The sequence below is a fragment of the Myotis nattereri genome (genome assembly GCF_964212035.1).
Source record: "Myotis nattereri genome assembly, chromosome: 8".
NCBI classification, from domain to species: Eukaryota; Metazoa; Chordata; class Mammalia; order Chiroptera; family Vespertilionidae; genus Myotis; species Myotis nattereri.
The window spans coordinates 56,823,721-56,845,597 of NC_138083.1; the positions used below are offsets into that span (position 1 = coordinate 56,823,721).

At 44.1% G+C, this 21,877-nt stretch overlaps 1 protein-coding gene across 1 annotated transcript; it reads left to right on the top strand.

The window, feature by feature from the left end:
* Window positions 1–314: 314 nt before the first annotated feature.
* On the top strand, window positions 315–21,818 carry CLUL1 (clusterin like 1; the record flags this gene model as incomplete). The annotated part of the gene is given in 8 exon segments (XM_081097741.1): window positions 315–420; window positions 2,062–2,210; window positions 7,041–7,208; window positions 9,057–9,488; window position 9,490; window positions 14,069–14,206; window positions 18,160–18,374; window positions 21,630–21,818. Coding segments are annotated over 8 exon segments (1,398 nt in total).
* Between the last annotated feature and the right edge of the window lie 59 nt (window positions 21,819–21,877).

Sequence of the window (21,877 nt, forward strand, 5' to 3'; positions counted from 1 at the left end):
AAATGGTATTTGGATTCTATGGGGCTGTGAGCCATACTATCCGTTACCTTACATTTCAAGCACTTCAGGTGATGACCTTATTTAACTGTCATAAAGAATGTAAACAAACTGGAGACCTGGGCTGTCTCTATTTTTTATAATTTATAGTTCAGGTTTCCTATGTCTCAGGCCTATGAATTGTCTAAAGTCATAAAGAAATATTGACAGAAAAATGCTTTGCATCACCATGTGTTTTCAATGGGTGCCAACAGAAACTAACCTAATGGCAGGCATTAGATGCAGGTTTATGTTTCCTTGGCAGTGACAGCGGGAACATGAAGCTGCCACTCCTGGTGTTTATTGTGTATCTGCCATGGCTGAAAGATTGTCACTGTGCACCTACTTGGAAGGACAAAGCTGCTGTCCATGGAAGCCCGAAGGGTATGTTTAGTTTCGTTGTCTGTGCCATGTCCTGTTTGCATGTCCGGCTACACTTACAGTGATTTACAGTGGAGAGATAATCGTATTCATGACGGCCCCTGGTTTCATGGTGAGATGTTCTCTGGGCACTCAAACCAAGTAGACGTGACGCCGAACATCTGGATAAAAATAGAAAATTCCAACTGAGCATCTGAGAACATTCCTACATCCAGATGTTTGCTATCACACAGATAAAACTTGCCAACTTTTTTACTGCATTTCTTGGTATCATCCAGATGTTTGGTGTCCTCGAAGCACGGTTTTAATGAACAGTGAAATTCCTTTCTAGCATTGGAAAAATTTAAACAATTAAAGTATTCTGTGCAGTTATCCTTGAGATAGTGAGAGAATGGGTTATAATGGCATTGAATCTGGTTGGTCTGTGTTCATTAACTTCTGACCTTTGCTTGATAATATATGTTTTGGGTACTTAACACTCAGAACAATTTGTGAGTTAAAACGTTGCTTTTTGGGGGAGATCTAAATTTGGAGGCAAGAATGAGGTCTTTAGGAAGCCACGTTGGCTATTGTGGAGAGAATTATAATGAACTTTATACTCACTAAGGGATTATTAAATTGAGTAAGAGATGTCCAGTAGGTTTTTTTTTTTTTTAATTTGATCTTTAAGGAAACTTTTTATTTTATTTTATTTATTTTTTACAGACAGGAAGGGAGAGGGATAGAGAGTTAGAAACATCAATGAGAGAGAAACATCGATCAGCTGCCTCCTGCACACCCCCTACTGGGGATGTGCCTGCAACCAAGGTACATGCCCTTGACTGGAATTGAACCTGGGACCCTTCAGTCCGCAGGCCGACGCTCTATCCACTGAGCCAAACTGGTCAGGGCTGTCCAGTAGGTTATTAAAGAATCTTGCATTGCCGAAACCGGTTTGGCTCAGTGGATAGAGCGTCGGCCTGCGGACTGAAAGGTCCCAGGTTCGATTCTGGTCAAGGGCATGTGCCTGGGTTGCGGGCATATCCCCAGTAGGAGATGTGCAGGAGGCAGCTGATCGATGTTTCTCTCTCATCGATGTTTCTGACTTTCTGTCTCTCTCCCTTCCTCTCTGTAAAAAATCAATAAAATATATTTTTTTAAAAAATCTTTGGAAAAAAAAAAAAGAATCTTGCAGTAAATGAAATACTTTCTAGGTCTGATGCCTCCTGGGAAGGTAATTGAAGCTGAGAGAAAGGGAAATTGTTCACTGGGTTTGAGGTTCCCAGTTGGGTATTTAACATAAATTGTGAAGAAAATTCAAGCTTTTCTATAATACAAACACACTGGAGCTTTAAGTGAAAGAAATCAAATGGGTAAATGAAAGAAGGCCCCGAGTAAAATGGCAAAACTGAGGTTAAATGAACTCTGAGTGGTCGGGAGCTCAGCAGTGAGGAACAGAAGGTGTTATCCATGTGGCAGCTGGGTCCACGTGGCAGCTGACAGCTAATTCATTATGATCTGCTTTCAGAGTCTGATGCTATAAAAGGACAATTAAATATCTATCTAGAAGACACAGAAAAAAATGGGTAAATTCATTGTATTTTGATACAGATACATTGTAATCTAATCAGATCTCAAAGAAAAAAGCAGCAACATATCTTTTAGGTTTTTCTGAGCCTGGCGATACAGATGTTGGTGAAGAGGTGAAGAAGGCTTTGATTGGTATGAAGCAGATGAAAATCATGATGGAAGGGAGAGAGGAGGAACATACTAATCTAATGACAACCCTGAAGAAATGCAGAGTGGAAAAACAGGTACAGTGATTGAAAATAACATCTGTTCTTAATATTGCATATATATAAATATTGCACTTACAAGGGCAATTGATGACTTATTTATTTTCCCTAACAATAGAGGTTTTTTTGGAGAGCAGCTTTTATTGAAGAAATTTTAAATGTCTTCAAAGAACATATTCCTTGTAGAATAGGCCTTTGCAGGGCTCCAGACCCAGGAATTGTGGGGACTCATCTCTGTTTAGGAATGCTGCTTTCTAAAAAATGCCTTATCCTTGGTTCCTTTTGAGTTAGAATATTGAGTCAGAAGTGTTCAGCGAGTTTTTGGCTAGATCAGTGGTCCGCCAAGTTTTTTGATCTCCTATCCCTATTCCTAAAATATTTGTTAGCATTCACTCCTAAACATTATGCATATTAATTTATTTATAAATTAAAAACATGAGTTACCACCACCTACTAGTAGTTCAAGGCACAAAATACACTTAGGATGAGGTTTGTGGTTAGCTGGGGGGGGGGGGGGGGAGTAAGTTTGTATTTCAAATAATCCAGATATTTTGAAATATTTTAGCCCACGTGCCAGGTTCAATTAGATCGTCAGATTCCTATCTGTCACCGATAAAGAGTGAAGAACGAAGAAGTGTCAGCTCTGCCATTTGCTTCTTGTCTTGCTGAGCTGAGATTATTCATAACCTGCTGGGTTTTTAGCCTCCTGTCCAGTTAGTGAGGGCTAGTTTAGTTAAGACAGACAATAAAAACCATCATGTAACTGAGTCTTCTGAAGCCCAACTCATTGCAATTGGCTGCAAGTGAACAGAGAGAGGGGACGCCAATGTCAGTGCTTCTGGGATGCGAGGACCCTCCTCCCCCAGGCTCCTCACAGGCCGAGGGCCTCGTGCACTGGTCTGACACAGCACACAACAGAGCACCAGGGTATGGAATAGTACATCAGCCTGACCATTTTTTAAAATTCAAATACCTTGACCTGAAAGCTGTGGTTCAAGCCATGTACCTTGCCAACAGAGCATACACATTATATTCAAATGTCCATGGAAGATGTTAAAAATTGTCCATGTGTTACAATTATGACGCTCAATACATTTCTAAATTATAGACATTGCGTGGCTCATAGTTTAATAGCATTAACCATTAACATAAAACTCAAAACAATTAAAACATTTTTTTAAAAATTGTTTTCCAGTATTACCCTTTAAATCAAAGAGGAGATCAAAACTTTAACAAACAGAACTTAGGGAACATTTTAAATGTTAACATTAAGAGGAAATTACTTTTTAAATGTGTTTTCATTAAATAATTTTAAAACTCTGGTAAAATACACAGAATATAAAATGTACCATCTTCATTCCTTTTAAGTGTACAGCTCAGTAGCGTTAAGTACATTCACGTGGCTGGGCAGCCAATCTCCAGAATTCTTTCCATCTCACAAAACTGAAACTCTGCACTCATTAAACAACTCCCAATTTTTCCTCCCCAGAGTCAATTTTTAAATTTAAAAAATACAAATAGAAGTTCTAGTATTTCCTCCCTGCACCTGTGAAGGTGGAGGCCACCGAGTCTCAGGTGGCTGCTGGGATTCTCGCCCCCTCCCGGCACGGAGGCCTCCGGGCCAGTGAGCTATGGGAGCGGGGCTGTGCGACAAAGCTGGGGTGGCCTGTCACCACTCCTCCACCCCACATCCTGCCGGTCCCCGGCAAGGAAAGGAGATTGCCTGACCAGCAACCGAAAGCCCTCCTTCCTTTTGGCAGCAAGCAGAAGATTTTTAGGAAATGAAAATAACTCCTTCCTGAGGAAAGTGTGGAAGCAAGCCCCTGAGCTTCACTCTTCCCTGGTGGGCTTGTGAGCCTGGCCACCGGGACTAATGACACCAAATGTCACTTACAGGCCACGCGTAAAACATCATCACATATGCCGGCCGGCGTGGCTCAGCGGCGATCTATGAACCAGGAGGTCACGGTTTGATTCCTGTTCAGGGCACAGGCTCGGGTTGCAGGCTCCGTCCACAGTGTGGGAGGCAGCGAATCCATGATTCTCTCTCATCATTGATGTTTCTATCTCTCTCTCCCTCTCCCTTCCTCTATGAAATCAATAGAAATGTATTTTTTAAAATAAAATGAAATAAAACATTATCACATATACTAGTAATCCTTCCAAAACCTGGGTAAAACATTACTTTCATTTACAAATGAGGAAAGTGTGGTTCGAGATGTTAACAGGTTAACCCAACACTGTCCTGAATGGCTGGGGAGAAAGTCGGCTGGTGCTTTGCCTGTGGGCCCCAGTGGCTTTGTTTTTCCCCCTTTGCCCAGCCTCCTGGCAAGCCCAGGGGGTAGTCCTATGAAGACAATGCTCCAGTTAGGGTGGGTCAAGTAAGCAGGGGTTGGTTTCAGTTCTGGCCCTAAAGAATCCTAGGACTCATAAAATTTTAATTTTTCTTTATTGTATAAAAATTCCTTGAATCATACTCTTTAAAAAATATATATATATATTGTATTGATTTTTTACAAAGAGGAAAGGAGAACGATAGAGAGTTAGAAACATCGATGAGTGAGAAACATCGACCAGCCGCCTCCTGCACACCCCCCACTGGGGATGTGCCCGCAGCCAAGGTACATACCCTTGACCAGAATCGAACCTGGGACCCTTCAGTCCACAGGCCGATGTTCTATCCACTGAGCCAAACTGATTAGGGCTGAATCACATTCTTAAGATCTGGACACTCAATTAAAAAAGTTAATCTTTTAAAAGAAAAACTTGTTTAACCTTAAATCTCCTAAAATTACTTTAAACCTAGAATAGGGGAGACTTTAGACAAACTATGAATTGGTATACATGGGGTTGGTGCCCCCCATATCCCAGTACTGAGCACCACCCATCCTCAGTTGACCCAGCATCATATCAATCCCCCTCCTCAGTCCCTTCCTATTAATATTCAGTGAGAACATCGGAAACTTACTAAACTGGAAAACACTATTGGCTTAGTTTGCCCCCACTCCAGGTTCAGATGGGACTTTAATAAGCTGTAAATTACAGGAATTGATATAGACTGTCAGTGGGTGAGACATTTAGGGGGGAAATGGAAGGGATGGGCAGGGCATTCCTAAAGCAGAGAGCTACCTCCTCCATGGCAACATTTCACTGCCAAAACTTGGGACGTGATTCGGTATTAGTTTTTGTTATGCACTTGGGGGGCCAGTGGAAGAAAACTAGGAAATACTACAAATAACTTGCTTAATGCCTTGCTTGCTTATCTCACTTAATACAAAACCTTAAATGGCAGATCCTATTTTTAATTCCTATTTGCCCAAGGGCAGTGACTGTAGTTTGGAATTGGAAATATTGGGATTTAGATTTATGATGACAACAAGCAGAATATTTAAAACTGGGCGGATAGAGCGTCGGCCTGCGGACTGAAAGGTCCCAGGTTCCATTCCGGTCAAGGGCATGTACCTTGGTTGCGGGCACATCCCCAGTAGGGAGTGTGCAGGAGGCGGCTGATCAATGTCTCTCCCTCTCATCGATGTTTCTAACTCTCTATCTCTCTCCCTTCCTCTCTGTAAAAAATCAATAAAATATATATTAAAAATAAATAAATAATAAATAAATAAATAAATAAATAAATAAATAAATAAAACTGGGACTTGAGAAAAGCTGGTGGTATCGCTGCCTGCCAAGGTGAGGCACCCTCCCGCGGGAAGATGTAGGGTTCTAGAGCTGCTCCGCAAGGGAGATAAGAAAGCCCTGTCTGGGTCACAAGGTACATTCAGCAGGCGGGGCCCTGCCGGTTCTAATGTGGGACACGGCAAATGCCCCTGGCTCAGCCTCGCAATCCTGCCATGGGGGCAGCTGAGCATGCAGGCCCAGCAACGGAGATGCCGAAGATCGTCGGCGCCCAGGTGTTTCTTTGGGCTTCATATGCCAGAAAAGGGTGAATTCTTGTTTTTTCACTAGTTGAAGACACACACTAAATTATTTTTAATAATAATTAGTGTGTAGCTGCCTCCTCGTGTAGTTTTCACTTAAGGGAGTGGCCCTTAGCTCTGCCGCTGTCTTCTAAAGGCTGGGTCCATTGCTCCCCATAGTTCCCCTGAACTACACCTCGGGCCTGGAGGCAGCCTGCCCTCAGAAGTCCGCGCTTGAAGGGAGGCCAGGGGACGGGCGTGGGGGGCAGGGGGAGGTGGGGCAGCCTGAGAGGAGCTCAGGGGACAGGGCTGAAGTTCTTACGGACTATGTCACTTCTGCTGGGCTCCTCACCACCCAGAGCGGGACTGGCCAAGTGCAGCAAGTCGCCACAAGGGGGCGTGCTCGGGATATGGACAAGAAGAATAAAGGTGCAAAGCGTACAGCATGAGAATTATGAATAGGAAGACTTGATTTGATACACAAGACCTGCACTTTCTTGCAGCGTTAAAAACTTACAAAAATTAAAGGCGGCATAACTGAAATAGATTAACGTGTCAGTTTTCTAAGCCTTAAAACTACCTTCTACAGCCCTCAAGAACTAGATATGAAGACAGACAAGTAAACATGCTACTGTTGTTCCCCAAATTAGGGACTGCATCTAGTGATGTCTGTCCCATAGCAAGCACTCAGTAAGTATCCAGTGAGTGAATAGATGAACAGATGGGTAAGCTCTTCACAGTCTTCAGTAGGAACCCATCAGTGCCCTAATTGAAGAGAAAGCTTTCTTTGGGGTAGATCCGTCGGCTGCTAGGGGCCTGAAGAAGGAATGAAGGAGTAGTCTAGAATTGGGGTATTTTTAAAGAGTGAAATCAACTAAAGTATACATAGAGTCATGAAATGCAAATAGGATGTTTGTTTCCACTTTTTCATTAGGAGGCCCTGAAACTTATGAACGAAGTTCAAGAACATCTGGAAGAGGAAGAAAGGCTGTGCCAGGAGTCTTTGACAGATTCCTGGGACGAATGCAAGTCTTGCTTGCAAAGTGACTGTGTGAGATTTTATACAACTCACCAACCTAGTTGGTCCTCTCTGGGAAATGTGGTAAGGGAATAAAAGAGTTTACGATTTTGAAGTTCGTAAGGTATCTTCTTCAACTTACTTTTAAAATTTTAATTTATATTAATACTTAGAATAGAGATGCCTGATATGATATTGGCCTTTTGCAATCTAGAATCTAAATTCATGTTTATGTATGATTCGCCTGGCCTGCACAATTTATAAGTTAGAACAGCCATTCAGTATTTGTCCCTCCCTTTAAAGACACTGTGTGAATGAAACCCTAACGCTGTCTGCCTTGTATGTATTATTTGTGAACACATTCCCACTAGATTGTAAGCTCTATAAAGGCAGGGACCATACTCCGTTTATCTTCATTAAAGCATTATAGATATCCAATAAATGTTGCTGAATTGCATTCTCAAAATAATAGTATTATAGTCTCTGATTTCAAGCTGCTTTAATTTTTTCCCCTGGAGGCCAAACATTTGAAGACGTTCTCTGCCTCCCGAATCTCTCCTTCAATGGGCTTACCCTCCATTGGAGCTTGCACATACATGTGCACACACACACAGACGAGTGCTCCCCTTGAGCCTACCCATGCATGTCTTATAGGACTGGCGTGTTTTCTTTTTTTGTCCCCTGTGGCTGTCTTCTGGGCAGAGGGAATCGCAGAGGGAGGTGACCTGAATATGATGAGCTCTGCCCCACAAAAGTCTCCTACTCTATTGGCCTGAATTCCCTTCCCCTTCACGAAGTGAGTTGAATATGAAATGGAGTGAAATTTCCCTCTGCATATTAGAGCATGCACTAATTAGAGTGTGCTCCTGGCTTGGCAGTGCCATACCCAATTATAGAGGGAACAACCCTGAGGATGATCATATGCCACATTCATTTGCCTCCACTGTTAATTGCATCTGCTCTGCTTTTATTGCCACTCTCGAATACACCAGAATATGGTGGAATAAGAACTGGCGGGAAGTCAGGAGGTTGGGAGACCGTTCCTATCTGTGCTGGTTGTGTGGTCTTATGAACATTTCTTGGCTCTTTAAAGCTTTGCTTTTATAAATGGATTCAGGTAAACAGAAGCTGGCAGAGGGAGAGGCAGATGATCCACCCAGATTACTTTTTGAGAAAGGCATGAGTCCTCTAAGAATTTCTGAAGAATTCTTTGAACCTCAGTGAGATGCTACAGCAGTGATGTTCGGTAGTTGATAAGTTCCGTAACACGCAACGTAGCAGCCATATCACTATCATATAAAGGCAATATGTTCTGGCACAAACTTAGCTGTCCTGTAGATGCAGCAGGACATGGTGTGAGTGCTGGAAGCTCTCCTCCCAAGGAACAGGGAGTTCTATAATTAGAGCGTCATTCCTTTCACTACAGCTACGAGGGCTTTGCTCACTGCAAACGAGTCACCATCCTAAGTAACCTGTTTAGTGGTACTAGGCATCTACACTTCAGTGTGAATGTTTTGATGAGATGAGAAAGAGGAGAACATAAAGACACTAATGATAGTCCACCGAAGGGGAAAGGGGAAGAACTAAGACACTAACATAGAGGTGAGACCAGAGCCTTCTTTGTGCCCTTGGGACCACGGCATGCCAACCACCGCCAGCCTGGGGCTTGCCAACAATCTTGAAAACTTGGCCTTGTTAGGCCTTTGATAGGCAAACGTAAACCAAAAGGAATTTCAGATCCTATTTCCACCGTCAAAGTCAAAGCTCGTACCAGAGTGTTAATGAATTACCTTCCATTGAATTACCTGTTCGTAGTTTGCCCAGATTTGTTCTTGCTTTAGAACTACTGTCAGTTTACTTTAAAATTTACAATAAAAAAATAGCCCAGAAAGAAAATAAAATTCTATTCCATTTCTGTCCCCAACCCCACAGATGGGACAGTTTTTTAGGAAGATATATCAATTCCTGTTTCCTCTCCATGAAGAGAAGGAAAAAGAGCTCCCTGTCGCTGAAAAGGTCCTGGAGGAAGAGGCACAAGTGACCCAAATAGAGCACATGTTCAGCCAACTGACCGTGGACGTGAGATGTCTCTTTAACAGGAGTTTTAACGTCTTCAAACAGATGGAGCGAGAATTTGACCAGGATTTTCGGTCATATTTCATGTCAGATACAGATGTAATTGAGCCTTACGTTTTCCCAGCTTTATTCAAAGAGCCAACCAAAAAAGCTGATCTCGTGCAGAGCTGGGATGATCTCGGCCTCTTCCAGCTGTTTTGTGATTTCAGTCTCTCCATTTACCGAAGTCTCAGTACCACCGTCGCTGAGACACTGAATGCCATGGAGGACTGGCCAAAACACCAAGGCAAGTATTAAAAGATTATTTTCACTTAGATGTTCATGCTAAAGTCAAGTTTTATTTAGCTGTGGGAATGCTAGACATTTCTAAGTCCTTGTACAATGTTTCTGAGAGTGGCAATTTCTGGAGAATCGAAGTTTCAGAGCCTTAGGGAAGCTTTGAAATCTGCCAAACACCATCCCTCTCCCATCCTCCTCCAGAGCTCTGTGGGGCTGTTCTGTCATTAAAACAAAGTTTCAAAGCTGAGAAAGAAAATGGTAGAGTGAGAACTTCGCGGGGGAAGAGGTTTCCTCCTTCATTAAGACTCATGTAGACGCTCAGCTCGATTCTGCTGGAACACCCAGGAGTTACTTAAAATCAGTCTCCTCAACTCCCAGTGTGGTAAGAAGCCTAGTGTCACAGAAAACCAGGTCATATTTAGTGCCCTCCATGGCCTCCTCTGCGTCACTACTGTAATTCCTTACATCATAACATGTATACACAAAACCCCAGAAAATGCTCACAGGCAAACCCAAACGTACAGAAATAGGAATTTCTGTAAAAGATAGGAATTGCCTTTACTGCCCTGGCTGATTGGCAAAGTGGTTAGAGCCTCAGCCCATGAACTGAGGGGGTCTCGGGTTTGATTCCTGGTCAAGGGTACATACCTCAGTTGCAGGTTCCCCAGCCCCAGTAGGGGCGCGTGGGGAAGGCAACCAATCCATGTGTGTGTGTCTCTCTCCCCCTCCTTCCTCCCTTCCAGTCTCTCTCGAGATCAATGGAAAAAAATATCCTTGGGTGAGGACTTAGGAAAAAAAAAAAGAATTGCTTTCTACCAATATTGCTCATGCCCACGTCTTAATAGTTCATGTTGGAAAAACAATTCTGCTTTATGTTTCAAGGCAGAAGGGAAAAACATCTTGGGGCTTCTATAGAGCGGCTGGGACGCAGCATCTCAGCAATGAGTGGCCGCGGGGGCCAACTGTGAGATCTGTGTCTCCTTGGACTTATTTCTTACCGACCACTAGGCCAAGTAAAAGGCTGCTCCCCTCTGGCAGGAAAAATAAACTATGACAATACGAATGGACCGGGAGGACATTATGTGAAGTGAAATAAGCCAAACACAGAAGGACAAATACTGTATGCCCTCGCTTATATGCGGAATCTAAACTAGTCAAACTCTTAGAAGCAAAGAGCAGAATGGTGGTAGCCAGGTGCAGGGTGGAAGGGGAAATGTTGGTCCAAGGGAATAAAGTTTCTGTTATATACCATGAGTAAGCCCTAGAGATCTATTGCATAGCATGCTGCCCATAGTTAACAATACTCTATTGGACACTTTGAAAAATTGCTAAGAGGGTAGCTCTTATATTAAGAGTTCTTGATAATAACAACAATAATAATGATAATAAATAAGAGAGCAGGAGAAATTATTTTTGAGTTGATGGTTAATTTTATGGCATAGATTGTGAGGATGATTGCATGTGTGTATACTTATTTCCAAACTCATCAGCTTGTACATGTTAATTATATACAGATTTTTGTATGTAGGAAAAAAGGGGCTCCTTCTAGCTGACTATTTTCCAATTATATCAGCCGTCACTGGCAACATTTGAATCAAATTCTCCAAGTTGCCCCGACATTGCATAGCAGGCCTCTATGGAGGAGGGGCTTCCCTCACACTGTCAGAAGCTGCAGCCAGGAAAAACGCATTACATCCTTCCCGTCCCATTGTTCCTTGAGAGAACAGCCATCGTTACTGGAATTGTCATCAGGTTCTATTTCAGGGTCTGGTGGACTTTTCTGGTAAGTCAGGTGTTTCATCTGGTATTCCATTCTGAGATTCCAAGTTCACCAAATATTCAGGACAACATAAGGCCAACACACTAAATATATCAATGCGGGGATGATATTGGATAAGTTTTGCCTGCATTTTTATATAGCTATCAATTGTCTTGGAATAACAGTCCAACGATAAAGAACATGTTCATTGAAACAAAATTATGCCCTCCTCCTACCCTAGCTTTCACTTTGTGTAGCAATCTTACACATGAGTTGCTACATTCAAATGTGCACAAGAGTCCTAGTAACTCAGACCGTTGAAATCTAAACAATTTCCTAACCACTGCAACTCCCTCCTCCACCACCAACTCAGAATGTGTGTTTCCACCAATCTGCAAGAGGGTCCTCCCCGTTCACACACTCTGGCACCAGCCCCTACTCTTAGCTGGCTCCTGGGCCCCCTTCTCCCTGCCCCTCAAACCACCTTCACCTCAGTGGTAACTTGAAGATCCAGGGTCCCCCATAAATGCAAAAATTAAAAACAAAAGCAAAATAGCCAGTGTTATACCTTTATACTCTTCCTTCTCCATAAACCCTACCCTAACCAGATGGTATGCAGCAAGCTCAACAAAGTAAACATTCTCTTCCCAGAACACATGAGGCTATTTATTAAAAATTAGAGGTTGCCGAAACCAGTTTGGCTCAGTGGATAGAGCGTCGGCCTGCGGACTGAAAGGTCCCAGGTTCGATTCCGGTCAAGGGCATGTACCTGGGTTGCGGGCACATCCCCAGTAGGAGATGTGCAGGAGGCAGCTGATCGATGTTTCTCTCTCATCGATGTTTCTAACTCTCTATCTCTCTCCCTTCCTCTCTGTAAAAAATCAATAAAAATGTATTTAAAAAAAAAAAGAAAATTAGAGGCCTGGTGCACAGCAATCATGCACTGGGTGGGTGGGGGTCCCCTCAGCCTGCCTGCACCCTCTCATAGTCTGGGACTCCTTGGGGGATGTCCAACTGCCGGCTTAGGCCCACTCGTGGGGAGCAGGCCTAAGCTGGCAGTTGAACATCCCCTGAGGAGTCCTTAGCGTTGCTGTGGAAGTGGGAGGGGCTCCCACCACCACCACCACCACCGCTGCACTCGCCAGCCATGAGCCTGGCTTCTGGCTGAGCAGCACTCTCCTTGTGGGAGCACACTGACCACCAGGGGGCAGCTCCTGCATTGAGCGTCTGCCCCCTGGTGGTCACTGTGCATCATAGAGAGCAGTCATTCTGCTCTTCAGTCAATTTGCATATTAGGGTTTTCTTATATAGGATAGGCAGGCAGGGGCTGGAGGATATTTACATGTGGTTTCCATCACTTTTCTGGACAGGTGGTAAGTGAAAAGTAAACCTATGGCCTCTAGAAAATCCATCTAATGAGAAGACATTTTGAACTTTGCTCCTTTTTTTAAAAATATATATATATTTTCCTTTTATTGATTTCAGAGAGGAAGAGAGAGGGAGAGGGAGAGGGAGAGGGAGAGGGAGAGGGAGAGGGAGAGGGAGAGGGAGAGGGAGAGGGAGAGGGAGAGGGAGAGGGAGAGGGAGAGAAACATAAATGATGAGAGAGAATCACTGATTGACTGCCTCTTGCACACCCACTACTGGGGATTGAGCCCACAACCCAGGCATGTGCCCTGACCGGGAATTGAATCTTGTCATCCTGTTTCATAGGTCAATGCTCAACTACTGAGCCATGCCAGCTAGGCAAGAAACAGACATTTAAAATACATATATTTTAATGTGCTGGATATATATATATATATATATATATATATATATATATATATATACACAATTGATTTCATAGAGGAAGGGAGAGGAAGAGATAGAAACATCAATAATGAGAATCACTGATCAGCTGCCTCCTGCATGCCTCACACTGGGGATCTAGCCTGCAACCCGGGATCATGCCCTGACCGGGAATCAAACAATGACCTCCTGGTTCACAGGTTGATGCTCAACCACTGAGCCATGCTGACTGGACAAGAAACAGACATTTTTAATATCTTCAAAACTACAACATATTTCACAATATGGCTTTAAAAAATTAAAATAATTATTAAAATTTTAAAATACAAATCTAAAGAAAAAAGTGGCTTACAATTCCCTATATTTAAAAAAATATATCTTTATTGATTTCAGAGAGGAAGGGAGAGGGGGAGAGAGAGAGACATAAACATCAATGATGAGAGAGAATCATTGATCAGCTGCCTCCAGTACGCCTCACACTGGGTATCGAGCCCACAACCCAGGCATATGCCCTGACCCAGAATAGAACCATGACCTCATGGTTCATAGGTCAATGCTCAACCACGGAGCCACTCGGGCCAGGCACAATCCCCTATTTAGTTAACCCCACTGACATCAGAAATAATAGTGATAAAAATAAGCTAAATTTAAAAGAATTCATATATACAAAGAAACAAAACCAATGAAAGCTGTCCTCTCCTACCCCATCAAGTCTCTCTCTGAACAACAGTTACCGTTAATAATTCCTCATGATTCCTTCCAGAAAATAAAATTCTTTCTGGGGGTGGAGCAAAGGGAGTGTACTCACAATGATGAGTAATAATAATTTGTAATGAGATTGCTGAATTAGAGGATATAGACAACTTTCAATAGATATCAAATTGTCTTAGCATGTGGTTGCACCAACATGCCCTCCTCTGATTAAGTACAGGAAGACGATTTTGAAAGCACCGGTAAGAAAAAGAAATGGCATTGTGATCCACCCCCTGAAAGCACAGACTGTAATGACACTGACGTGTAAATGCTGTGTTACCTGCAGACGCTGACCCTGGAGGCCTGAGTTCAAAGACAGTGCCTGTGCGGGACAGAGGATTGTGTGGAGAACTTGGCCAGAATTCATCAGGATGTTTCCACTGTCATGCAAGATGCCAAAAATGTCAGGATTATCTATGGGAAGGTAAATAATTATTATTTTCTCAGGGTTTCAACAGTATTCTGGTCAGATGTAAAAAAACAAACAAACAAAACATAAAAACTCACTTTTACAAGCATCGTGGATTTATTTGCTTCCCTTCAAGCACTTTTTTTAGCGAGCTCATCTCCAGGTGGAGGTGCTCAGTGTAGTTTATAAACTTCTATTATTAAAAAGTAGGTAAAAATCACTCTTTCCCTTTTTTAAAATTCCCTCCCTGTTCCTGTGCAAGTTTTTATGGTTGAAGACCAAACCAACACAACTGTGTGCAAAAGAGAACTAGGAACAAATTAGGACAACTCCTTCTTTCTTGCTGCAAAAAAAAAAAGAAAAAAAAGAAAAGAAAAGAAACCCCACCGATGAAGGCAATCTTCCCCTTAAGAAAGCAAAGTTTTAGCCAAGTGACTTCTCTTTTCTTTTGGAAAGTGGCACTAACTTTTCCCATTTGGCGGGTTAATTACTAATTGGTATTTTTTTAAAATTAAATCTTTATTGTTCAGATTATTACAGTTGTTCCTCTTTTTTCCCCCCATAGCACCCCTCCACCCAGTTCCCACCCCATCCTCTGCCCTTACCCGCCCCTCGCCACTGTCCTCATCCATAGGTGTACGATTTTTTTCCAGTCTCTTCCCGCACCCCCCACACCCCTTTCCCCCGAGAATAGTCAGTCCACTCCCTTTCTATGCCTCTGATTCTATTATATTCACCAGTTTATTCTGTTCATCAGATTGTTTATTCACTTGATTTTTAGATTCACTTGTTGATAGATATGTATTTGTTGTTCATAATTTTTATCTTTACCTTTTTCTTCTTCCTCTTCTTAAAGAATACCTTTCAGCATTTCATATAATACTGGTTTGGTGGTGATGAACTCCTTTAGCTTTTTCTTATCTGTGAAGCTCTTTATCTGACCTTCAATTCTGAATGATAGCTTTGCTGGGTAAAGTAATCTTGGTTGTAGGTTCTTGGCATTCATCACTTTGAATATTTCTGCAGTGGGAGAACTTCTGTGCTGGAGACACCCCTCTGGGGCTAGACTTGCTTCAATGGGGCTTTGGTGCTCACTGAATCTTCCCCCTGAGTGTGTCTTTTATGGTTCCACAGAGCTGCAAACTGGATGGTCCCACTCTGACCTCTGGGCTTCCTGGCTCCTGGATCTCTAGGGAGGTGCTAATCTAGCCTTTGCCTGAGGCTATCCAGCAAAAGTGTCCCTGCAGGGCTTGGGCGGGGCGGGTCCCACGGGATCAACAGGGCGGGGTTAGCAATTATGGCTGCTCTCAGTCTTGCCCTCAGAGGCTCTGCTTCTCAGTGTCCCAGTAATTGCTGCAAGCCCCACGGAGAGAAAGCTGCCCTAGGGTTCTGAGCGATGCCAGACAGTCCCGCTTCTCCCGTATGAGTCTGGGTCCCTAGAGACTCGCCCGGAGCTGGAGCTCAGAGTCTGAGACTCCCTCCCGATTGAAAACAACAACCATGCCCTCAGCTGCCAGCCCGCTCCGCATGCACTCCGCACCTTAGTATTTTACTTCAGCACTGCGCCTCCTCTGAGTCTTGGTATGTTTTACTCTTTCCTCCTAGTTATAGAACTTCCACTCAGCCAGCCTTCCTGTGGTTCTGGATGATGTCCGTTCCGTCTTTTAGTTGTATTTTTGAAGTGGTTGTTCGAGGCAGCAAACTCCGGTGTTTACCTATGCCGCCATCTTGGTTTCTCTCTCCACTTTGAATATTTCTTGCCACTCCCTTCTGGCCTGCATAGTTTCTATTGAGAAATCAGCTGACAGTCGTATGGATACTCCCTTGTAGGTAACTAACTGTTTTTCTCTTGCTGCTTTTAAGATTCTCTCTTTGTCTTTTGCTTTTGGCATTTTAATTATGATGTGTCTTGGCGTGGTCCTCTTTGGATTCCTCTTGTTTAGGGTTCTCTGCGCTTCCTGGACTTGTAAGTCTATTTCTTTCACCAGGTAGGGGAAGTTTTCTGTCATTATTTCTTCAAATAGGTTTTCAATACCTTGCTCTCTCTCTTCTTCTGGCACCCCCATAATTCAGATGTTGGTACGCTTGAAGTTGTCCCAGAGGCTCCTTGCACTATCTTCATATTTTTGGATTCTTTTTTCTTTTTGTTTTTCCAGTTGGGTGTTTTTTGCTTCTTCGTATTTCAAATCTTTGACTTGATTCTTGCGATCCTCCAGTCTGCGGTTTGATCTCTGTATAATATTCTTTATTTAAGTCAGTGTATGCTTAATTTCTGGTTGGTCCTTTTTCATATCCTCAAGGGTCTCACTAGATTTATTGAGGATCTCACTAAATTTATCGGCGGTTTCTAGAAAATTCTTGAAAAACCTTATAACCATGGTTTTGAACTCTATATCCAGTAGTTTGCTTTCCTCCATTTCTGTCACTTGTGACCTGTTTCTTTGTCTCCGCATTTTGGCTGCTTCCCTTGTGTTGACAGAGTAGCTTTGTGTGCTAGGTGTCCTATAGGGCCCAGTGGCTCAGCCTCCCTAATTACCTGAGGTGGACACTCTTGGTGCATCCCTTTGTGCACAGTCTTGTTGTAGTTAAGCCTTGATTGTTGTAGGTATCACTGGGAGGAATTGACCTCCAGGCCAATTGGCTGTGAGAATCAGCTGTATCTATTGTGGGAGAACTTCTGTGCTAGAGACACCCTTATGGGGCAAGACTTGCTTCAGTGGGGCTTTGGTGCTCACTGAGTCTTCCCCCTGAATGTGTCCCTTGTGGATCTGAGGAGTTGTAATCTGGATGGTCCCACTCTGGCCACTGGGTACACTGGCTCTTGGATCTCTAAGGAGGTGCTAATTTAGCCTCTTCCTGAAGCAACCCAGCAGGAGCTACAGAGAGATCTACAGATTCCTCTTCTTTGTTTGGGGTTTGGAGGTGCCTAGATGAGGCCCAGCTGTGAAGCAATGCAAGCTGCTGTGGGGCCCTGGGCCTTCTTTTGGATGATCTTGGTCTCTCTGACCCAGCTGCAGTTTGTTAGGTAATTTTAGATTGCAAAGGCCCAGGCCATTCATATGCAAAAGCCTCTGAGCACAGCTTGGGTGGGGTGGGGTGTCAGGGAACCAACAGGGTGGAGCAAACAGCTATGGCTGATCCTCAGTCCTGCCCTAAGAGGCCCCAGGGTCTCAGTGTCCCACAGTAATCGCTGCAAGCACCTCTGAGAGGAAGCCGCCCTCAAGTTCCGACTGATGCCAGACAGTCCAGTTTCTCCCCGTATGAATCTGGGTCCCCAGAGACTTGCCCGGAACTGGAGTTCAGAGCAGTCGGGAGCTTGAGACTCCCTCCCAATTGAAAAAGACAACTACAGATAATCTTTACACAATATTAACCCACTCATCAGCACACCTATATAAGCTCCTATAACACTGTTACTATTTGGATGGGCTGTTAGGCAATAATAACAAAGAACTGGAGGATCTTAGTGGCTTGTAAACACAAAGGTTTGCTAGTATTTCTCACTCTACAGCGTGTCAGTTACAGTTTGAGCGAGGTCCTGCTCCACATCTCCTCACTAGGATGACAGAGCCTCCACCGCCGGGAACATGGTAAATCCCAAACTGTCCTCAAAGGCTTCCTCCCAAAGTGAGACACATTTCTTTGAAGAAGGTTGTGCTCGACTTCAAAGTGGCAGGAAGTGTGTTCCCCCACGTGTCCTGATTAGAATATCAGTGAGCAGCTCTAATGGCTTTCGGAGACAGCACAGAAAGAAGGAAAAGGAAGAGTAACATCTGTTAAGCCTGCATTGTACACTGCGTGATCAGGCACTTTACATTATTCATTCCCGCCCATTTTACTTCGTTGAAAACTCACTCAAGGTCATAAGGCTGGAGATGGAAAGCTAACGGGCTAGGGTTAGACTCACATCACCTAACTCCAAATGTCATGGACCTTTTCCTTTACCGCATGACTTTCTTCTTTGTTAGACTGCCCTGATGTACCTGAACTGCACACAAAAGTAGATGAGGCCCTTAAGTTGGTCAACATATCCGATCAGCAGTACGTGCAGATTCTCCAGGTGACTCAACATCATCTGGAGGACACTGCATATCTGATGGAGAAGATGAGAGAGGAATTTGGCTGGGTGACTGAACTGGAAAACCAGACTCTAGGAACTGAGAACACCTTCAGTTCCAGAAAGGTAATGGAGGACCCAAGAACAGATATGGAGATTACATGTGCATATGTTGATTTTTCTGTTGATTTGTGTATTTGAAAAAAACCTGTAGGAGGCTATTCATGTTTCCATTGTGATTATAGTCAGGCTAACCTGATATAATGTAGTGCACGTGGTCTTTAGAAAACAGAAAACTCTAGAAAGAAAACCAATTTAAAACACAAAATACTCGGTAATCTAGAGATGGCCAATTCTGCTTAGAGCTGTGGTGCTATAACTGATACAGGTAACCTTGAAGAAACTTGGCCAACATGCCCTAGCCAGTTTGGCTCAGTGGATAGAGCATTGGCCCACAGACGGGAGGGTCCCAGGTTTGATTCCAGTCAAGGGCACATACCTTGGTTGCAGGTTCCCCAGCCCTGGTTGGGGTACGTGCAGGAGACAACCAATCGATGTGTCTCTCTCACATCGATGTTTCTCTCTATCTCTCCTTCTCCCTTCCACTCTCTCTAAAAATCAATGGAAAAATATCCTCTGGTGAGGATTAATAAATAAATAAATAAATAAATAAATAAATAAATAAATAAATCTTGGTCAATATGGCTCAGATTCAGCAAGTTGAGTCCAAAAGCTAACTCAGAAACTAGCCAGCTGAGTAAATTTGGGAAAATTCCTCAACTTCTCCAGGCCTCAGTTTTTCTACCTGAAAGATGGGACTAAAAATAGCTGCTTTAAAATGTACATCTGTAAAGCGATTAGTATAGGTCCCTTATACAAAGCAAGAGCTCTGTAAATTATAGCGCTTATTAGTTTTTTACATAATAAGCTGCTAAATCACCTTGAAAATTAAACATGTACACTAACCTTTACATAAAAACATATTGCCATGGATTTATACCATGTCTCTCACATTCAATCAGTAACTCCTTTTATATGATATACTAGAGGCCTGGTGCACAAAAATTTGTGCTCTCGGGGGGGAGGGGGGTCCCTCAGCCTGGCCTGTGCCCTCTCGCAGTCTGGGACCGCTCGGGAGATAACCACCTGCTGGCTTAGGCCTGCTCCCGGGTGGCAGAGGGCAGGCCTAATCCCTAGGTGCAGCCCCTGGTCGGGCTCAGAGCAGGGCCGATTGGGGAGTTGGGGCGCCGCCCCCTGTCACACACAGAGCAGGGCGGATCAGGGGGTTGGGGCGCCGCCACTGTCACACCCAGGGCAGGGCCGATGGGGAGGTTATGGCTCTACCCCGTCACAGTGCAGGGCCCGTGGGGGGGAGGGGGGGTTGGGGCGCCACACCCTGTCACACACAGAGCCGCAGGGTGATCAGGGGGTTGGGGAGCTCCCCCCTGTCACACACAGAGCAGGGTCAATCAGGGGGTTTGGGCACTGCCCCCTGTCACACTGATCCCGGTGCCGGGAGGCCTCGCGGCTCCGCTGATCCCGGTGCTGGAAGGCATATTACCCTTTTACTATATAGAATAGAGGCCTGGTGCATGGGTGGGGGCTGGCTGGTTTGCCCGGAAGGGTGTCCTGGATCAGGGTGGGGGTCCCCACTGGGGTGCCTGGCCAGCCTGGGTGAGGGGATGATGGCTGTTTGCAGCTGGTCACACACCCTTCAGGGTGGGGGTCCCCACTGGGGTGCCTGGCCAGTCTGGGTGAGGGGCTGAGGGGTGTTTTCAGGCTGGGACTGAAGCTCCCAACTGCTCCTTTTTTTCTTTTTTTTTTTTTATTCTGGGCCAGCTTTAGCTCTGGGTCCAGCTCTGAGGCCTCAGCTGCTGAAAGTAGGTATCTGGTTTGTTTAGGTTCTATAATCGAAACTCTGTATCAACTCCAGCTCTGAGATCCCAGCTCGCTGAAAGCTGGTTTCTGGGGTTTTGTTTAGCTTCTATATTTGTTACAATGTTTCTAAAACTGCAGGCTCAGAGGCCAGCAAGGCAGGCGGGGAACGTTGGTTTCCTCCTCTGTTACTGAAGCAAGCAAGCCTCATGTTAGTTTCAAGCTGCCTGGCTGTCGGCCGCCATCTTGGCTGGCAGTTAATTTGCATATCACCCTGATTAGCCAATGGGAAGGGTAGCGATCGTACGCTAATTACCATGTTTCTCTTTTATTAGATAGAATAACAGTGACTACATTTCTTTCCTGACTACCCTTGCCCTGCCACACACATTGCGTTAATAAACAAAGGAGGCAGGTTAGCAATTCCTGGTGAGGTTAGTATTAACAGGTTCTTAAAAAGACCTGGATACAAAAATCACTGGACAGAGCCATTGAAGGTGCAATATTTTGGGCAGCATGTAATGCTGGTGACCTGTCCCGATCTCTGGGGATCCAGCTACCAGCTCCGGCAGGTGCCGCTGCTAACTGCCAGCCGGCACCTTCTCCAAAGCGTTGTCCTTGGGGCTGTTTGTGGTCCAGAGCTCCCTGCAGGGTCAGGCTGCGGCTAGAGGTCACCTGAGGCCACACCCTCGACTGGCTTCTCCCTCTTCTCAATCTCGCTTGCCTCATCCCCTTAAAAGTTTCACCTCACCAGGCTGGTGTGGCTCCATGGCTGAGCATCGACCCTTGAACCAAAAGGTCACTGTTTCAATTCCCGGGCAGGGCACATGCCCAGGTTGCTTAATATTTTGCTTTAATTTATTTATAAGGGATTTTATTTGAAAAAAAAAATGTCAAAGAGTTCTCTTAAGATTATATCAAGTTGCATATCAGAAAAATTTAAAGTTTTAAAGTCAAAGTATATGCACTTGAGAATTCATTAAGACAGCCACTATCATGCATTTCAGATTACTGGTTCTTATAAAAACCACACGCACATGTATAAAACTTGGTGCATCATGTTAATGTTTGTGGCACAGTCAGTCGCACTCACCAAATGTTCCATTTGCTCACTCACATTTCCAGCTTCTCTTACAGTTAAGTGGTGCCAGGTGGCAAGTTCTGGCCAAGGAAATGTGAACAAAATGGCAAGTGTTATTTCTAGTCTGAGATAGAGTGAAGGGTCTCTTTCTCTACTGAGGCCACAAAGAAAGCCACGTGTTCCATATGCTACAGCTAGAAGATGACATACCTCTGTCAATGAGGGTCCTGAGTGTCTAGTACAGAGCCCATAATGGACATGTTGCATGAGTGAGAAATAATTTTTGTGGTATGAAATCGCTGGAATATTGGGGCAAATTTGTTACCTCAGCACAACCTATCTTATCCTGACCAATGTGGTATTAAATTAATCCTGACTGTGCACTGGGATTTAGTGATCTTTTACTGTTTAATCCTTCTTCTCAGGTAGTTCCAGGTGTTCACCAAGGAAACGTTTCCAAACAAGATGAAACGATGATAGACTTAAGCATTCTGCCTACCCCCAATGTCACATTCAAGATCCCTCTTGAAGAAAGTTCTGAGAGTCCTAACTTTGTTAGCTATGTGCTGGAAAAAGCTGTACAGCATCTTAAGGAACATTTTAAAACTTGGTAAGCAGAGCGTCTGATTAGGAATGCTTTGTTAACAGACATAGATGATTCATAAAAGGAAAA